The sequence below is a fragment of the Mixophyes fleayi genome, chromosome 3, assembly GCF_038048845.1.
Source record: "Mixophyes fleayi isolate aMixFle1 chromosome 3, aMixFle1.hap1, whole genome shotgun sequence".
NCBI lineage: Eukaryota > Metazoa > Chordata > Amphibia > Anura > Limnodynastidae > Mixophyes > Mixophyes fleayi.
The window spans coordinates 301,367,872-301,388,788 of NC_134404.1; the positions used below are offsets into that span (position 1 = coordinate 301,367,872).

General features: G+C 39.7%; 1 protein-coding gene across 2 annotated transcripts in view; it reads right to left on the bottom strand.

Moving 5' to 3' along the window:
• Window positions 1–736: 736 nt before the first annotated feature.
• PELI1 (pellino E3 ubiquitin protein ligase 1) overlaps window positions 737–20,917 on the bottom strand; it is a 41,614-nt gene continuing 21,433 nt past the window's right edge. For both annotated transcript variants that reach the window (XM_075203899.1, XM_075203900.1), the window contains exons 2-7: window positions 11,205–11,345; window positions 10,380–10,509; window positions 7,071–7,172; window positions 5,678–5,875; window positions 5,403–5,591; window positions 737–3,518 (exon numbers count right to left, since the gene is read on the bottom strand). In XM_075203899.1, coding sequence (XP_075060000.1) covers window positions 2,952–3,518; window positions 5,403–5,591; window positions 5,678–5,875; window positions 7,071–7,172; window positions 10,380–10,509; window positions 11,205–11,275 — 1,257 coding nt within the window. In that variant the 5' untranslated portion in view covers window positions 11,276–11,345 and the 3' untranslated portion in view covers window positions 737–2,951. The remainder of the gene's footprint in view (window positions 3,519–5,402; window positions 5,592–5,677; window positions 5,876–7,070; window positions 7,173–10,379; window positions 10,510–11,204; window positions 11,346–20,917) is intronic.

Consider the following 20,917-nt stretch of genomic DNA (forward strand, 5'->3'; position numbering starts at 1 on the left):
CTGCTGCTACATGACATTCAGTTAGAAGGGGACATTGATATTATGCTGCATGATTGGTGGTAGAATCCAGAATTCATTGCTCCCACAACGATTGAAACACGTGGCCTGATCTTCCAAAGCAGCTTTATACCAGGATACTCCCACAACCGCACTTCATGTATAGTATAAGATTCTTGTGTTAAATTTAATTGTTTCATATTCATGATACAATTTTCATTAATACCAAATAAGTTACATTTTTTTCCCATCTGTCCACAGAATACTTCCAATAGTTGTCAACATCACCAGGTGCTCATGGCAAGCTTGAGATAGGCAGCAATGTTTGGAGAGCCATTGCCTTCCTGTTGGATTCATGAACAGACATTAGATAATGCAAGCGAGACCTCCAGATCCTAGACTGTTACCCTGATCTTAAAAGTGAATTAAAAACAGATCCACATACTTTTTCTTTTCATCTAGTCAATGAATGCTGGATCAATGTGTTCAATAAAAAAACCCATGAAGAATGCATTGTATGTTTAACCACATTCACCTTATCTTTGGTAGTTGGATGAAGATCAGGTCCAATTCATTTAGGAATCCAGATAATTATCTGCCAATCAACTTTCTTAAACCACTTTCAGCTTCAGAAAGAGTCATGTGACACATAAGTGCTCCTCTATATTGTCCTGCAGTGCGTCACTAACAGGCAGTGCACATCAACATTCAATAACATGGACACTTAAAAAGAAGAATGTCAAGTTTCACAGAATTCATTTAATATGCAAATATACTTAAGATTTCTCAGTAACTGCCCCATTTATAGATATCTTAGATGTAGGCTTCATACATAGTATGCTTGTCTGCACAAAGGGCACCAGTTATGGCTTAGCTCTAAAACAGAGATCTTTTAGAAGGAATGCTTTATAAATGTGTGAAATAAAAATGCTCCACCTAATACAGAAGATATTCCCGATATCTCTTTAAAAGATACACATTCACCAATGTACAGGCTGCAGGTGTAATCCGGAAACAGAAGGCATACTAATGCTGACCAGAAATTGCATATTTTAACATACATATCCAAAGAAGTTGCCACAGCAAGCAAGGGAAAAATGAATTCATTGACAAATACAATCACAATCTTTTATGCAGTAAGTAAATGCATAGTAGACAATTTTGAACTTTTTTTTTTTTTTCCAAATAGGATTTTTGTAAAATAATGAAAAGGTTCCCACTAATCCATTCCACCCCAATCCCCCCATAAAACATGAATAGACGCTTATAACTTCTGCTAGGTATCTTCTCCCAAACACAACGGTAATCCAGGACTCCTCCTCAATGTGAATAAATTATGTTGTAAATCAAATAAAAGTAAATTTTACAGTATGGACTCTTTACATATATATAACAAATCATTTGCAGGTTTATTTACATGTTTGAACACAAAGCAGCTCTTGGGTGTATCAAGCGAGCTTAAAAATGTACCAGTCACATACACACAGTGGAAGCAGCCATTTTTGTTGGCAGAGCCAATGCATATGAACGCACCCTACTGATTGAATGCGGATGAGGCACCATGCACTAGGAACTGCTGGCACATTTGTGCCTCAAACCTCACTGATGCTTGGGGGGATCCTAGCAAATGGATTGGTTACATTCTCATGAATATTAATTCCGCGTATAAAACGGCTGCCTATACTGTGCATAAGAGATGGGTAGACTTTATACCTTCCAGGACAAGATTTCAGGTTCTGGTTTCACAAAAACACCATCATAGACTTAAATTTTGATAGAAGCAAAACTAAATAAATATTTTAGCTACCCATGTAGTTAGATTTCCTGAGTGTACGAGAAAAACAAAAAAAAAAAAACAAAACAAAAAACAACCTATCTCGGCAAATAAACAAAAATACACAATTTGCTTGCGCCTATTTTTCTTTTAAGTTCACAAAATAATAACCAAAAAACCTTTTACTTATAAAGGGGGTTTCAACCTCACTGGCCAAGGACAAGGTGTAACAAATCTAATGCTATACTGCGATTATAAAAACTTGGGAGGAAATTTAAAAAAAAATAAAAAATAAAAAATAAAATAAAAAAATACTATACTACTGCTGCTGGAACACGTAAATAAAAAAGGTTTACTCGCTATGAATGTAGGATCCAGTAAAATATTTCACGTCTACTGGAAAATCTGATTGTAAAAAATATTCTTGTCTGCTCATGAAAAGCAAGAAATGGTTCCGTAAAAAAAAAAATAAAAAAAAAAATACATACCTCCAAAACAAAAAATATGAATTAAAATTAATAGTGATAAATAAAACCCTGAAATGTTGCAAATGTATGCAAAATGACTAGCATTTGTTAAGACTAAAACAAAGAGGATATGATTGAACTGCATATTTACAGAACCCTCTGGTGAACACTTAACTGGTTACATGATTCAATAGTAAAATATGCCAGTCCAATAACTCAAGAATGAAAGCAAACAAAATAAAATAATATTGTCCAAATTACAGTTGTATAATGTGCACCCGGGCTACTTTAAGCATACAAAGTAAACGGGTCAATATGCAGGACAACTATATCAAGTCACTGGGCATTTTCCATACTAAAGTTAAATATAAAAAAGTGTTGAATGCTATATTTTACAATGTGTGTTTAACTGTAAACTAATGTAGTTTGCGCTGACTGTATTCTCCCCAGTTTCACAAAATAATTTAATACTGAGGTGGGTCATTCAGAAATAATAATGAAGGCATTTAAATCATATCTGCTGAATCCCATTTGAAATGTCTGCTTGCACAAAGAAAAGTCGACATCTTGTGTTTCATGACCCTCCAAATGTTCATTTGTTTCTTTCTTTCCAATGCAAACTTGCCAAGGGGTCCTGGTGACTTGGAGAAAACGGCCTGGAAGCAAACCAAACCAATCTTAGTTTATGCTCAGTGCAAGCCCTGAAAAAGCCACTAGTCTAGAGGTCCTTGGAAAATAAGTCTTATGTAACCTTGTTCTCCTGCAAGTTGGTGTGCACAGAATGGACATGCTGCATGAAAAGTGTGAGTACCATGAGGAAGTGGAATCTGTGACCAGTAGGAAGTTGTTTTTTCTGAGCAAACGTGTCCACAAGGACTGAAGGCATGAGTTGGAGGGCCTGCATCAACGTAAAATCCAGCTTCACATCCTAGCCATAGTGGGACGTAAGGTCCCACAGAACGACACATTGGACACTCACGGTCTTTCCCATCTCGCTCCTCTTTATTTCCCCAGTTGTGGTAGCCATGCACGTGACCACAGGTCAGATAGACCCAAGGCTGTTTCTCATCAACAACATCCTTCCTTTTCATGCTTGGAAAAGCCAGTGTGTTAAAGCCAACAGGACACTGAGGTCTTGCTGCATTAATTTCCTGTCTCAGGGCTTCCAAGTGTTTCACTGTTGGAGTTCTGGAAAGCCCTTCGGCAGTACGCCATAACAAAGTTGCTCCACAGAGATCAATAAGGGAACCATCCTGAAGTTCATTGCTTTCATTTTCCACCTGTAAAATGTAAGGATCCTGATCATTCATATCCAATATACAGCATATGAGCACCTATATCAGACAACATATACTACAGCTGATTTGGAAGGCTACGTAAGATAGCATTGTGCACTATTTTGTGACAGATACTTCATAGGATGAGTGATGCTTTAAAAGCCCATTCACATCTAATGTACATTATAACCTCATCTTTTTCCTCCTGCCAATGTTGCTATCCTTCCCAATATCTCCTTCTTGGTTGACAACATAACACTCTGTCCTGTCACCCATGTCTGCTGCCTTAAGGTGTCACTTGACTCTGCCCTTGGCTTTACTCCTCCGTAACACCACAAAAACCCGTCCCTTCCTCTCTCAGGAAGTGACCAAAATCCTGGTCCATTCACTCAGCATTTCTCATCTCGACTACTGCAACCTCATTCTCACTGGCCTTCCTGTTTCTCACTTTTCTGACCTTCAATCCATCCAGAATGCTGCGTCTAGGCTCATCTTCTTCTTCCGCTTCTCCTCTGCATGAATCCTTTCAATGGCTCCCTATTAGTTTCAGAGCTCAGTTCAAGCTCCTTAACCTCACTTACAAAGCCCTTACCAACACTTCTCCACCATACATCTCTGACCCTGTCTTGAGGTACATACCTACCCGGCCACTCTGCTCTGCCTCTGACCTCCCTCTCAATTCACCTTTCATTACCTCCTCCCATGCTCACCTCCAAGACTTCTGTCGAGCTGCCCCCATTCTTTGGAACTCCCAACCACGTCTCACTCGACTTGCCCCCAAACTTCAATCCTTCAAAATCTCACTCAAAACTCACCTGTTCTATCACCTCCACTACCATCGCCTGCCATCTCCATTTTTGCCCCCGTCTCTTATCGCCCCTGTCTCTAGAATGTAAGCCCTCGCAGGCAGGGTCCTCTCTACCTATTGTCCCATGTCTGTCCACTGTGACTCGGGCATCCGGTCATGTCTTTTGCTGCACTCTGTGAGAGTTCCCATAGCGTTACTCACACTCATCTGTGCTACTTATGTGTATTGCCTCATCTATTTATTACTTGCTTCTGTATCTGGCGCTATGGAATCCGTGGTGCCTTATAAATAAGTTAAATAAATAATAACCTGTGCTTTTTTCATTTTTTTTTCTTTTTTATAAACACACACTTTTTTTTTCTTTTTTAGGATTTAAAGGAGAACTCTATGTAAGCAACAAAGGGACTGTTGGAGGCCGTGGCTTAACAGATAAAATGCAGCACCAAGGAAATTAATACACCACAGTGAATGTTACGTAGATAACAAACTAAGTTTAACAATACATTTTCTGTTTTGAGTGGAATTTGCACATATTTGCAATTTAATGGAGATAAACAAAACACTTGAAAAAGGCATTAAGAATGTGTTTGTATCTTTAAATTCTTGAGCCTTTCTAAAGTGCTCAGGATCGAACATAAGAGTAGTAGCTACCACCAAGGCCATCTTTAGAATATAGGTATAGATGGGTGTGTTCCTATTAATATGGCAATAAAATAATGCATCACCATGGCTCTCACAAACAGCAGCTTAGTGGTTAATGGAGCAGACTCCAAATGCCAGGCCTTTGCAACTCAATCTGTCAAAGTACAGCCCGTTATATAAAGGAAAACATGTTAAGATGAATCATCATCCAGCATTTACATTTTTTACAAAGAGGAACAGCATGTTCTGAGTTTAACAAGATGAAATTCACTTGAAAAGTGCTATAAATACATTTAGAAGCATGAGAAAACAAGAGTCTATTTTAAAACAATGCATCTAATCAAATAAACATTTTATTTTACAGAAACATCAAGAATTATTATGCTAAAATATCAAAATGGACATAGGATTTGTAATGACTACTGGACAGCACATACCATTTTCCCTCTCTGTTGAGCGGAGCGGGTTTCTCGCAAGCTAAACACATTCCCGCACACAGATATCTCTCTCCATACTCCAGGCTTAGAGTCCTCAGTGAATCCATTGCGTGGATGCATAACAAGGACTCCATTTGTTGTTAAACCATCCATCTGCCCGTCTAATGTCTTCCATTTGGCAGCTTTCTCCTATTTAAGGGTTGTAGGAAAGCCATGAGCAATCAAGCATGGTTTACAGAATATTACAAAGTAAATAAATAAATACTGTTCTTTACCCCAAGAAAAATATTCTTTGAGGAGTCAAAGCCTGCGGCATATATCCTCGCAGTAAAGGGAGGGTTTCTTTCACATATGATTCTGCATGCAAATCTTGAGATGGTGCTTTGAACGGACTGTGTATCAGAGTTGCTCTGGCTTCCTGGAACTGTGTCGGTTACCACAAAATCAATAGGGCTTTCTGTCGACCTTCCAATCTAGAAATATATTAGAACAGAGATAGTATCATTGTACAGAGAAACAGCAATATACAGCAAATGGCTTGTCAAGACAACAAGGATATTATGAAGGCTACGCTTTACTAAAATCTCTAGAGGATAAACAAGGAAATCTACTAAATCTCAACAAATTTTCACATTTTACATTTAGTGATGTGGGAATAATCTAGTTCAAAAAAGTGTTTTTTTCTTTGAGCCACAACACTTGTGTAATATTGAAGAATCAGCATGTCAAAGTAATTGGACTCAGGTATATGTCTCAGTTACAGCATGTCATGTACACTTCAATCTTATTAGAATCAACCATATTGAGGCAACACTCTTACAACTACTACAGCACAGCACTAAAATTTATGGGGTACCCAAAATATTTTGAACCTGGCCTACATTCTTCTGACCATCAGCATGGTGGGGGTGCCTGTCACAAGGCCCCCACTGATCCCAAAATACAGACTGACAAGCACTGATGGCCTGAGGGATTTCCTGGTACAGTGGCTGACATTTAGATGGGATGATGCCTCTTCAAATGGGTGGATCACTGCCTGGCACACTGCACGTCAGGAACAGTGGGGGTGTCAGGGAAGGGATCATTCCTTCTCTGCTTGTCAGAAGAGGAAGAGGCCCTGTCAAAAAATTACCCTGGAGAGTAAATACCCATTAAACAAATGGTGAACTAGGTTTCAGATTGTTATGGTCAGAAAGTTGCAATATAACATTTTCTAACTGGTAGTGATCATTATTAGTTATAATTTTGTGACTCATTTATAAATTGTACTATGCCCACCAAAGAACATCTGTGTATAATGTAATACTTACCCAATGTTTTAGATTGTAATAGATATACAAAAAAAGACATTGAGCCTCTGCTCTCAGACATTATCAGCGCCATTATAACCACTTCAAGCTGTGCTCTAATATTAGTTCCACATACTGGAATACATATTAAGCTGACCAACTCGTGCCAAACATTTCCCTTTCTGGCAAGTACTACTCTAAATATAAACATGAATCCAATTCAACATAGTAGCTATTATAGCATTTATATCTTTGGGGAATGCAGAGGATCAATGTCTTTTGGCTTAAAATAACAACATGTGGTCACACTCCAATGCATTAATCATAAAGCCACTATAGTTTGGTTCGGCCAGAAAAGTTATGGGCTGAAAGAACTTACCTGAAACATGTCTGTGTTGTTGTCATGAGTGTACTCTACCACCACAGTTTGTGCCCGTGACAGTGTGTAAGATATGCTGTGCTGGTCCTTGTTACTTATTGCCTAAAACAAACATATATTTCTATTACTAGACATCCATATATTTAGACAGTGATGTAGTACCTGCAACCTCTAAAAATGTAGGTGAACAGATCATTACTCTGCCTGTCTGAGTCAATACTATTTTTTTAAGTTTCGCAGTGTTAGTGAAACAATGAATATAACTTTTCTAAGACAAGAGATGTAGAATTAGCAACACAAATATTTTTTCTATATAAAGCAATTCTGTATCTCAGAGGTAGACAACCTGTGGTCTTGACTGACATGGCATGCTGGGAATTTTAGTTCCACAACAGCTGGAAAGTCACAAGTTGCTGCATTATCATTTGCTGTAACAATGGAGAAAACTTAAATCTGAAAGGTCATTATCTAGTCAATTATAGCGATTATAGCAACGCATATAATACTGAATGCTGTAATAACCCACACAAATCAAACATGTGCCTTTTAAGCACCATATAAGGATTTATTTGACGGATGACCTAACACAGAAGGAAACAGTTAACATATCATTCCCCTTCATAAAGAATAGACCATACAGTTTATACTATAAAACTATGTTCTGTCTCTCACCCTGCATTTGCAAGAGTGAGTTGAATAAGGGTTAGCAATGCAGTGCAGTGAGGAGGGTAAATGCAAGTATCTTTAGTGTCTGTATCTACATTGTAGATAACGAAAAGGGTAAACATTTCTGGAACAAAGGTTTATCAATTTCTTCCAGAAATGCTTTCTCTCTTAGTTTTGGCCCACTCTGCAACTACCAAGGATTCTACAAGGTCTCAAGCAATGCGCCGGGAACTACTGTTCTTCCCCTCTCTCTCTCTCTCACTATTCACCCAATCTAATCCACACTCTTCTGCATCTCCCATCTAACCACAACACTCCTGGCTGCTGCCCAATTTACCTCATCTTTATCCCCCTATCCACTTCCAACACGCTTCTCTCCAGCATCCTATTTCTCCCGCACTTCCTCTCCTGCCTCTTAGAACTGTACAGCTGCCTGCCACCACCTCAATCATTGATCTAATGTATCGATATTTAACCTCTCACCTACAATCAACAGTAACTCCTGCCCTCTGTCTTTACCCGTTATGCCTCACTGCTCACCACTCCCTGAACTTTCTTGCGCTATCCCCATGCTTTCACCCTCCCAATCCTATGTCTTTAATTCCTTGCACTAACTTGTATCGTTTCTCCTTAATACTGCTCTCCCCCCGTGGACCGCAAATTATACTATGTTATTTATTCTAATGGCTCTGCTGCTTGAACATCATCCCCTCTTGACCTTCTGCTCCTCCCATTTACCCACTTCTTAACTCCCCTCAGGTTCACAAGGTCTCACAACATGGCTTGACTACCCTATCTCTCTCAGCTCTCCCCTTCTCCTGTACTCTCTGGAATGCTATACCTGCCCTGCAGTAAACTGGTCTTCATTCATGATCTCTTCATCACCAACTCCCTTATTCCCCTGCCATCACTCAAACCTGGCTATCCTCCACCAGCATCAGTTCTGCAGCTCTCTTTTATGGGAGTTTCTCCTTCTCCCATACCTCTCTGTCCCCCCTAGTCCCGATTCTCAATTCCTTGATAACTTTGCAGCCTGGCACACCATTTCTTGTTCTTGTACATTCCCCTCCCTCATTCTGATTGATCTCAATATCCCTATTGACAAACTCACTAAGGATGCTGCCGCCAAACTTCTCTCGCTCTGTTTTTCCTTTGGCCTCTCCCAGTGGACTTCCTCTCCCACCTACATAATATAGTCTCTCCCTTGATCTCTCCTTCAGCCACATCTATGCCATAACAGATTTTTCCAACTCACCCTTTCCTATTCTCTGACAACAAGCGTCATCTTGATGCCCTGGACTCAGTCGTCTTTTCTTCTACACGTGAACCACTCCTCTATCCTATAACTGCTCTGTCATGTACCACCTCCCCTCTCTGTTAACACTACACTCTCCTCTATTCTCTATGTCTGCTGTCTGGGTGTCATCTTTGACTCCTTCTCCCTCCCAAGCCTGTCGCTTCCATCTTCAAAACATTGTCAGGATTAGACCCTTCCTCGCCCATTACACTACCAAACTGCTTATCCACTCACTCATTATCTCTAGTTTCGACTATTGCAAGCTCCTCCTCTTTGGCTTCCCACTCACCTGTCTCCTCCCACTTCAATCCATTCTCAACATGACTGATTGTCCTCTTTCTTTGATCTGCTTCTCCCTCCCAGCTCTGCCGATCCTTAAACGAACTCCCAATTCCCTATAGAATCCAATTCAAATAAGTCACCCTCACCTACTAAGCCTTCAGCCTCTCCTCCCCTCCCCATCTCTTGGTTTATCCCACCTCCTCCTGCCCTCTCACTGCTACCTCGACTTCCCACTGACAACCACATCAAACTCACGCGTCTAAGACTTCCCCTGTGCCACTCTACACTCATGGAACACACTTCCATGTCCAATCAGACTCTATCAGCCTCAGATGCTTCAAACGCTGCTTAAAAATCCTACCAATCTTCATCTTAACTGCACCCAAAACTGGCCCAGCCTCCCTACTCCTGCATTCTAACTCAGAGTCAGCTCCTCTTGTCTCAGTATCACCCGCCCTCATTAGATTATACCTCCCTCTTGTCTTGTCTGTTCCCACTTCATCCACCCGAGTGTCCTTAACTTTTGCCTGCATGTTCTATGAGACATTTGTTATATACTCTGCCTTTTATGTCTTCCGCACAGTATTAATTGCCTGTATGTCCATTATTTTACTTGTTGGTATGTGTTTGCTGTATACTATACATCAGATTTTTCTGGTGCCTTATAAATAATCAATAATAGTTATCTACAATGTGTTGTACTTGGAATAGTTACTTCATAGCAATGGTAAATGCTTTTCCTATTGAAAAATACTTGACCTTCTACTGAATGGTATACAGATGTTGATAAAATACATACAATATTGAGAAACATTAAACAAGCCATTTCTCATTAAAACGCACAAGCATGAATCAGAATAAATGACATGTTTACATTCTACTGCCTATTAAGGGTCATTTTTATGTTACTAGCCAAGGTTACAAGGGCAGCAGTGATTAGGTAGACTATACACATTAAGGCATACATGCATCAGTGAACAGTACACAATGCACAAATAATTTGTCACCAACACAAATAAATCCTGAGGTGAAACAAAAACCCGCCAAACAATGAGCAGATTTACCTTTGCTGCCTGCGGAGTACAGGCAATGTGAACAGTACTTGGCTTCACCCCATTTGCTTTGAGTCTTTTTAATAAAGCAAACCTGCTTTTTCTTCTTCCTCTGTCTCCGTTTGGCAGAGAGCCATTGTACCTAGAGAATTTCAAGAAGGATTTCCAGACAATTTACATTTTGTAACAACCTTTTGTAACAACATTTTGTTGCTGGAAAAGATGACAATACAGTATACATTGCATGATTTTAAAGCATACCCCCAATGCACACTTTTCATGTACACACAGCTGATGCAGCCATGTTGTTGGATAAACTATTATTCTTTCTTGAGAACAAATTTATGTCACTATTTCCTATTTTGATAGACTGCAAAATGCAGAATTAGCTGAACAGAGACCTCATACAATCAAAAATGTAAGGCAAAAAACGAAACAAAAGCCTAGGCTCTGATGCCTTCTGTACCTGTTATTAAAAAAGGTTGTTAGAAATGTACACAAGATGTGGTATTCAAATTAGGGGGAAACATTTTACAGGGGCATATTTTCCATTATAATATGATGGCGGCTTCAATTTCGGTAATGCCCTAGTGTAGAAGAAACTGTACTTTGGTATCATTGGACAGACAGGAGATTCATCTTGGTGTTAGACTGCCCCTGAAACTTATGCCTTGAGGGACTATTTCTGATTTAATCTGATGTGCTCAAGCGAATGAAAGTTATTGGAGTTTTTACTCTTTCCCTGTTTTGTATATATTTTGTATCAACAAAACTTGAAATGCAGAATTAAAAAAAAAATAAAGAAAAAAAAAAAAGTAAACCCCCCACAGTACTCACCCCAGTACAATGAGTTCCCCGTACTTCACAGGTGCTTTTGCGGGGTGGTTTTCTTGATCAGGAGAAAACATGAGCGTGGCCGTTGCTTATACCCCAATCAGTCTTATCAAGAGTTTTGATGCACTTTTTTCATTATTTTGTCTAGGAGAAAAACACAAATAAAAGAAAATGATTAAATAAAAGCTCACAAAATGTATGCCAATTTAAAAAGACCAGTGAAACTAAAATGCATCGATCCCCTATACTCCTGCACTTGTTCCCTATACCCGTTCTGTTTTGAATGGACACAAAGAGGCACATCACCCGACTGCCCTTACAATGGCCCGCCGGCCCAGTACGAGGACAAAATTAGCAATCATGTAGTCTACACCAAGCCCTAAAATTTGATAAACCTAATCGATGTGACAAGTAACACAGCAGATTTTAGTTTGTTATTATTTATTCAACAAAAAAAAGTCATGTGTGAAAGCGTGAGTACATTTAGTAACTTGTACAAACACCTTTAGCAGCAATAACCTGAAGTAATCATTTTCCGTGTGAGTTTATTAGTCTCCTACATCATATTTGAGGATTTTTTTACCCACTTCTGCTTACAATACTTCTTCAGTTCATTGATTTTTAAGTGTGTTTGTTTCTGCGCAGCTCTTAAGGTCCTACAGTAGCTTCTTAATGGGGATGAGACTTGGACATTCCAAAATGTTAATTTTCTTTTTAACCCATTCAGTTGCAGATTTACTGGTGTGCTTATGATCATTGACCTGGGCACATGATCCAGTTTCAGCCAGATGGATCTTACATGTGTCCTCTAGAATACTCTAGTACAGTGGTTCCCAAACTGTGCGCCGTGGCTCCCTGCGGTGCCGTGGCGATCTCACAGGGGTGCCACGGCCAAGGGCCCATGGTAAGCAAGGCGGGGGATTACTTAGTAACTATTTTGGCTTAGGGGTGCCTTGGAAAAAATTATTGAGACCCTAAGGCTGCCTCAAACCGAAAAAGTTTGGGATACTCTAGTATATAAAAGGAGTTCATGGTGAACAAATTGTTCACAAGATATCCGGGTGCTATGGCTGCAAGACAAGCACCCAACCATAAATCATATCTCCGCCACTGTGTAATAGGGAATATAACACTGTTTGGTTTTAACCAAACAAGGCATCATGCATTTAGACCAAATGCTCAGAGTCCGCTCAGCTGCATAGAAAGATGAGAAACACTGGTGCTGTATTTATCTCTGTATTTTAGGTTTAGGCGTACTCTAAAGAACCAGATGTGATAAGAATGGTCACAATTTAATACCTTATTTAATCAAGTCATTTCATGTGATTAGATAAAAAAGGGATTTTAAATGATGTCCTACTCAGATGTTAAGTCTAGGTGAATTGATATGGTTTGTAATGAAATCTAAATTATAAATGCAAGCATGAAAATTACATTTTGAAATGTGTCAGCTCCTAAATGAGCTAGAGTCTTAGAATAGAAGGTACATTGTACATGATGTGCTATGCTATGGGCTATGCGCTGCCTGTCAATCTATCAGAAGACACCTGTAGCATAGGATTGGAAATCTACACCCTCTCAGCCCCCTCAGTTATCTGGGGTTAGCAATGCTTTACAAGGACGCATTTATTCTGTAATGCCACATTGTATTTCACAGTCAATGTAAAGGAGATGAGGAAAACACATACACACACACATACACATACACACAGGTAAGCAACTGGTTCAGAGCAAACAGCATCAAAACACAACTAGGTTCAGAGGTACTGTGCAATTACGAAGCACTTAAATACAAGGGTTGCTAGTCTTTTATGGCTGAACAGGGCAAGATTACTTTGCATCATTTCTTCATAGTAACCCCTGTGCCACATATATCTCTAATGTTCATGTAGACAGACTATGCAACATAAGAGAAGTTTATTTATCTCAATGCTGTGCCACTTGTAATGTGCATGGAGAGGAATCATTTTTTATTTTTTTTTGCAATGCTGTTCGTTTTGCTTACTAAATTACTGTCCATGTGGACATCTGGATTGGCTTTAACCCTACTGAAGGACTCTGTAGATGACCCTTTAGAGCAGGGGTCGGTAACAAATGGCACGCCGGCCCCCAGTTCATGTCCAGACATCAAGGGGGAACACCGTTTTCGAGAGCTCCAAGCTTCCGCTGCCGGTCTCTCTGGGGAAACAGGTACTTTCCGGCTAGACTAGCGCATGTGCTGTCATTTATACAGGTACCGCAGCGCAGCATCTAGCATCCGGCTGTGTCCCTGCTTCTACCTAGTTTTTCCATTCAGACTCATTATTGGCGAGTGCCTCTCTCATGGTGCACTGTAAAAGAGGCACCTGATCAAAGTAAGTTAGATCTCCCATCTGCATTGCAACCCTGCCTTTTCCCGTCTTCATTTTTCCCTTCCCTCTGCCCTCCCACCCCATGTGCGCCCAAACTGCAGGGCGCTTATTTTTATTTTTGATATTGTGTATATTTTGAGATAGGAAATCGTTATTTCCGAGACCAGGGTAGAAAATTAGTTTTTCTGTTTTACCTTTCTAAAGGAAATGCCTTATTTCTGATGTATATATCTGATACAATGAGCCTTTGTGGATGGAGGTCTTTTGTGTATTGGGATGTGTTTTGTAAGGAAGTGTCATGGTTTAGAATTTGTAAGGTTGCTAGTGGAAACCTCCAATTAGGCCTATGGGGATGGAGTCCGATAGCAGGAATTGCTTACTAAGCATTGTGATGAAGTGTCAAATGCCTGCTCTGGCCAAAGGCCCAGCAGGGGGTCGTTACTGTGTGGCCTTTTGTCAGAGTGTTCAAACCTATCTGAACATTGTAAACAGCATGTAATGCAGGACATCCTAGAATTTCATAGATAAGTGCAAATATTGTTGGCTTTGCAATGCATGTAACTCCATGTTTGTGTAAACACATTGCTTCCTGATTCTAAATATAGCCTGTCCAAACTATATAAAAGGCACAGGCTTGTATTGAAAAGTTGTTCTTCTTGTTTCATCTGACCTGATCACTGGTACCTCCAACCAGTGTGAGAGCAAATAAACATCACTTGCTTCAAAGACCTGCTTGAAAACATCTTCAATATTGCTGTATTCCTGTGACCTGCAGATTAGACCCTAAATCTAATCCGCTCTCCGGCTGTTTCCGAGGATGGACACAGCTTTTCCGATACCACCGCTCCGTTTGCTACCCTGCAGCCCTGGTCAGTGTGATAGGCCAGGGGGAATCCATCCACAGGAACCCTGATCTATAGGAAGAAGTCAGGAGTACCAGCCCAAGTACACCAGTAACAGGGTACACTCTCTGCGTCAGTTACCAAGAAGAAACCCGGTTCTGGATTCCGGTAAGGAGTCCAGTGCTAGCAGCATTTGTAAGCCCCTCCTACTGTGGCAAGTGGGCTCATTTGGGATAAAAAAAGGGAATGGTGGCAAAGTAAGCCCAGCCGGTTTCCAGCAACAACAGACAGGGTGGCATAGGCAGTCCATCCTGTCACAGATACACATATTCTACTTATATGAAAAATGTATTTTGAGTTTAGAAGATACACTTTCCTACGGGTAGACCTTGTGTTTCAGGTTTAGAGTGCAAGTGTCACATCAAACAGTCCCACGGAGTCAGTTGATTTAGGGAAAATTAATTAGAATATGGGAAATCTCATGTCCAGTGGGAGGCAAATAATGAAAATATATATATACACACACACACACACACACATATATATATACATATATATATATATATATATATATATATATATATATATATATATATATATATATATACACATATATACACACACACACACACACATACAAAACGCTTATATAAATACATACACACACATATTTGTTGCATCATTTTAAATTAGTAAATGGATTGGGATGACCAACTAAACCGCCATTTTTAATATATCATTAGTGTGTTTCTACACGCAAAGTCTAAAGGAATCCAGATAATGTATTAAGCATTCGGGCCCATGTACACAAATACATGTGTACATATTTTATTATGCACATGTAAATATATGAGTGTGATCAGACTTGCTCTAACAGGATATAAAATCACTGCAAAAAGTACTAGAGGGAAAACGATTGTTTCAACATAAGGCATTGCATCTCAATAAGTGAGATTTTATACAGCCCACCTATACAGTCTTACTATTCAGCCTTCTTAACAAATGGTTAATTAGAAAGTAAGGACAGCAGCAAATTAATCTGGCAAGGAAACTCTGGGCTCATATTTCCTCAGTGCTGTGTCAAACCAACTTGCAGAACATAGCAACAGTAACTATGGGCAGCACGACACAGGAGATATAAGCCTAGTTGGTTGCAATAAATCAAAAGGAGTCTGTGGCATAAAGAGCAATACAGAAGTGGGAGTCATTGCACTATCATTATATGCTCCTGTGAACTATGATTCAGACCTGACTTAGCACCCTGCTGCTTCATTACAAATGACATGTTCGCAAAAATGAACGGAGGATGTGATTTGTGATTCAATTATATACCTGTGAATTCAGTAAGGGAATGAACACAATGCTGGATAGAACATCGTTAGCTAGAACAATATTATACAATTATGTTTCGCCACAATCTGTCACAGACAACTGGCAATTAACAAACTTAGCGATAACACAAAATATATTGAGCATTACTGTATTGGTCAGTTGCAGATTCCTTTAGTACAGTATTATGGTATTAAGCCTAAGAGAACGATCATGCTGGCAGATATAGGTTTTATCATTTTTGGAGGATAGCATTAGTGACAGTGCATTTTTAATATTTTGCTATTAATATGTTATACAACCACATAAGGCAATAAAATCAACACATATATATCGGACATAAGAGCACCCATTTTATGGGGTGAAGCAATACAAGAACGCAGCCCATGCTATTACTAGGAACCAGTGACATCACCAAGTCACATGATGCACTGCTCTCTGGTGAACTGATAGGCTGTAATTACAGTTAACTATTCAACCCATAGAATAGCTACCACTACTTCTGTAGGCAATAGATGCTGCGATACGGCAATAGATGCTGTATAAGACAAGCCATGTGAGGCTATGTATCTAATAACAGTCTTACACTGCCAGTCAATGCATGAGTGGTTAAAAGGTTCACACAATCAAGATCACTCGCTTGTCAACACAACAGGTATGTCCAGTTAAGTTAAAATACAATATTGTTAATGATTTTCCCATCAACAGAAAACAATCAGCCATTTATTAGGTCAAAGAGCATTGTATGAAATAACCAGTCTTTAAAGACTAATGTGCAAAAGCTTTTTGGGGATTTTCATTTATTTTTACCTGCAGGGTAAGTGAAATAAAAGATCCAGGTGTAAAAAGCCTTTAAACAATGCTCTGGTTTAATCTAACAACAATGCACAGTAATGTCTCTACATTAAAGCCAATAGCTGACAAACAAAGGCAGCGTTTGTTAAGTTCCATCCATCATAACTGAGATGAAGACCAACTAAGGTAAAAGACATTGCAATAATTCCTAGAAAGTAAACTTGTTCTGTCTGGAAGACATGCAGTGCTCTGCTTTCCAGCAGGAATCAGATCAGGTGTAAGACATCCAGCAAGCCCCTTTTATGTGAGCGGAAAAACACTTATTTTGTAAATATGTGCATTGTAAAACATTTGCATGCTATAATGAGTAAACATTCCCATGCTAGGCTTTATTTGCATCTATAAATGCAATACAGGATTTTTTTCAAGATGCGTCAATGTAAAAGGTTGGGAAAATTACAATTCCAGACATATAAATATCTATGTCAACCCATTTAGAAATACTTCATGAGTACTTATAAAACACAGATTTAAGCTAAAACCGAGGCCATTATAAATGAGCCCAGTGCTACCTCTGTAGGTTACTGTGCAGACTGCAATTATGCAAACACACAAGTCCAACATACACAAACACCATCTCTCAAACACATTCACTCTTAGTATTCAACAGAAGTACAAGGGGATTATCCACTTTGGGCCAACACCTGCTATTTAGACAATTCTACCACCATTAAGTACTTCTGTGGAAGTCCCGAAATAACAGGAGTTGGCTATTAGTGGATAACCTCTTACTCTAGTATGGGCCACAGGAAATTATTAGCTTGAAGAGGTCTATTTATGGGGCCTATTTAAGAATCTCTGGCTTGTTGCCCCGTTAAGTATCATCTGTTATCTCAACAATGGCAGGTGACTTTTCAAGGGGCAAATTACTATAAAAGTCGTTTCGGGACAGCTCGTCTGATAGGAGCCTGCCCCGGTGTTGGCTCTGTTCTAACCTGAAGTCTTTACTGTGCATGCAGCTGCCACTTGCATTAAAAAGCACAGGGGAGAGCAGGAACACAGGATCCCTCTCCTGCAATGCTTTCCCCATATTAGTATTAAAGGGACTGCGGTGTTATGCTGTACTTTGCCTAATGCAAAAGACAGTACCAATATCTCCTGGGTTAGGCTTTTCTAAATTTTACTTAAAAATGCCTAAACCATAAGGAAAAAGCCATTTCCACATGGTTTACAGGTTCATAAATAGGCTTCCTATAACTTTTTAAACTCTAAACTATAAATAGCATGAATTTCCTCACACTGGCTCCCCTTCCCCTACAGAATCCTTTTCAAACTCCTCACCACCACTTACAAGGCTCTCTCTCAGTCTACTGCCCCTTACATCTCTAACCTCCTCTCCATTCACACTCCCGCCCGCTCCCTGCGCTCAGCCAATGATTGCCGCCTCTCCTCCACTCTGATCACCTCTTCCCACTCTAGAATCCAAGACTTCTCCCGTGCTGCCCCCCTTCACTGGAACGACCTCCCTCGCTCCATTCGTCTCTCACCCAATCTGTGCTCCTTCAGGCGGGCTCTTAAAACTCACCTGTTCCTTAAGGCCTACCAACCATCCACTTAACCTCTCACCTCTTCTGGTTCTCCCCTGCCCCCTTTCTCTATCCCCGTTGCTTCACTGGCTCCCTTATGTACCTGATTCTGTTTACCCTCCCTTAAGATGTAAGCTCGTATGAGCAGGGCCCATCTTCCCTCCTGTCTCCATACCTGTTCTTCCACTCCGTCTCTACTGTATCTGCCTGCCTGGAGTTTCTGAAGTACTGGTACTTTGTGTTTATTGTTCTGTACTGTCTTACTCTGTATAGTCTGTTTGTACCATGTACGGCGCTGCGGAAACCTTGTGGCGCCTTACAAATAAACGATAACAATAATAATAATTAAATTTCCTAAATATATGGACTTTAGTGTCTCTGCAAATTTACATTTATTAATATGAATAGGAGTTGCAATATTGCTCGATTTGCAATAACATTCATAAGCTGATGGAACAACACCGTTCATTAAAATAAATGTAAAAATATGGTTGAATAATTGTCTTATCACAGAAAAAAAAAAAAAAAAAAAAAAAAAGAATAGCAGGGTTGAAAATAAATCTTTACTCAGAATGTGTTATTGCTGGCAATAGTGAAGACCTGTTTAAGTCTCATGATGTGACCCCGATGCTTCAAAATAACAAAAACCAGATGATGGAAACACATACACATACAGACAAGCATTTTTTTTGAAAGCACAAAATGCAACAGAGTTCAGCAGTACTGTTAAATTATGAAGCATTTAAATAAGAGTGTTGCCTATTCTTTTAGGGCTAGTTAGAACAAGAGTTTTCAGCACAATTTTCTCAAGGTAACCTCCATATATGACCCATGTGGACAGGCTATGCAGCACAGTATAGAGATGAACAGAACGATATCCTGCACTATTTTTCCTTTGGGTATCTCACACTGCATTCAAATCAACTAGTAAAAAATGACTAGCACATTTTAAACGCTGGTGGCTTTTTCTAAAACACCTACTAATATTAACAAATATATATGTAAAAGATCTAGAGGCTTATTAGAGGTATTCATAAGGGAGAACATTCTATGCATCCCAGACCTTAAGGGTTCAAGTAGAGGGAGCGGGTTTCCCTGTTTGTATCAGAACACAGCTTGTTGAACCCAAGAGGAATGAAATGCAGGAAACTAATCTATTTTTACATAGAGCTGCAGGACTGTCATGTTAAGTGTGAACACTGGACTTTACGACCATATTTTAAGTATGAACATTTTACTTTTATCTTTGAAATGTAGATCTGTTTATTATTTCATATGCAGCATCATCATCATCCAGCCTACAGAAAGTGGTATATACCCCATCTTGTTAGTTTAAATGAAAACTGAGTAATTATACTGTACAGCCACAACTGAAAAACATTTGTTTTAGCTCTATTCCTGATAATGACAAACGTTTCCAGTCCTCTGCGTGAACTTATGTGGAATCATTTACGTCAAAAAAAGGCGCTGAATGTAGGAGCTATTGCTACATTTCAAGTATGATCACTTCACATAGACAAACATAAAATAGCTAATAATGTTTCACCCATTCATTAACAGTTCTGGTCTGGTTCCAGAGTAGAGCAGAACCATATGTAGTGGATTTCCATGGTTGGGCTTTTGGTTGGCTGCAAGAAAATAAACTACCTGTGGTTCTTCCAGTATCAAAAGGCTGGCAAATTCCTCCTTGCAATCACAAACAATGAAGATGATCCACAGGTGACACCCTGCAGAAATCTGTGTTGTGTGTGTGTTGGGCAGCACAGTGGCCTAGTGGTTAGCACTTCTGCCTCAAAGCACTGGGGTCATGAGTTCGATTCCCGACCATGGCCTTATCTGTGTGGAGTTTGTATGTTCTCCCTGTGTTTGCGTGGGTTTCCTCCTGGTGCTCCGGTTTCCTCCCACACTTCAAAAACATACTGGTAGGTTAATTTGGCTGCTATCAAAATTGACCCTAGTCTCTCCCTCTCTGTCTGTGTGAGTTTGTGTCTATATTAGGGAATTTAGACTGTAAGCTCCAATGGGGCAGGGACTGATGTGAATGAGTCCTCTGTACAGCGCTGCGGAATTAGTGGCGCTATATAAATAAATGATGATGATGATGATGTGTCCATGAATTTGAAAGATGGCAACCAGAGAGCAATAAGGAAAGTGGAGGGGACAATAGTAGGTGGTTTGAATAAATAAAATACACCTTAAAGATGTAACAAGTATTTACGGATACATGGAAAAATAAGAGTGGTTTGTGATGGCAGTAACACAATGAGTTACACTTAGACTATCACAGTGGAGCGCTCTACCTTGTTTCCTGGGCAAGTTGAACAATGAAAAATATTGTAACAATTAACACATGAACTTCTCAAAACTGCTGTGGTTCTGGTTTCTCAATAGGCATTTTGCAAACTTTTCATCTGGTCATAAATAGGCTAAAATTATCTAAAGTGTAGGACAGGTCTGGGACAGACTGGCTATCCAGGTCAAACAACCTCTACTGGGAGGGTAATGTCACATAGATACTCTCTTTGTTCACATAAAAACATTTGCCAGTCTAGGCCAACATTTTTCTATAGCAGATGGCAACAGTGTTACTAGTGTTAGAACAAATAATTGTATTTGAAGTGAGAAGGGAAAAAGCAATCTTTAGCCAATCAATTCATAGGAATGTCCACATGAGTACACTGACCCATGTAATAATGTTAGTGAAGGCCAAGCTGTCAGGGTCAGTGGTAGTTACATGAGGTGAGGAACGGAATGGACGCAAGCTGTACTGACAGACCGAGTTACTAAGTGGAGGGAACAAGGGCTTTCAACAA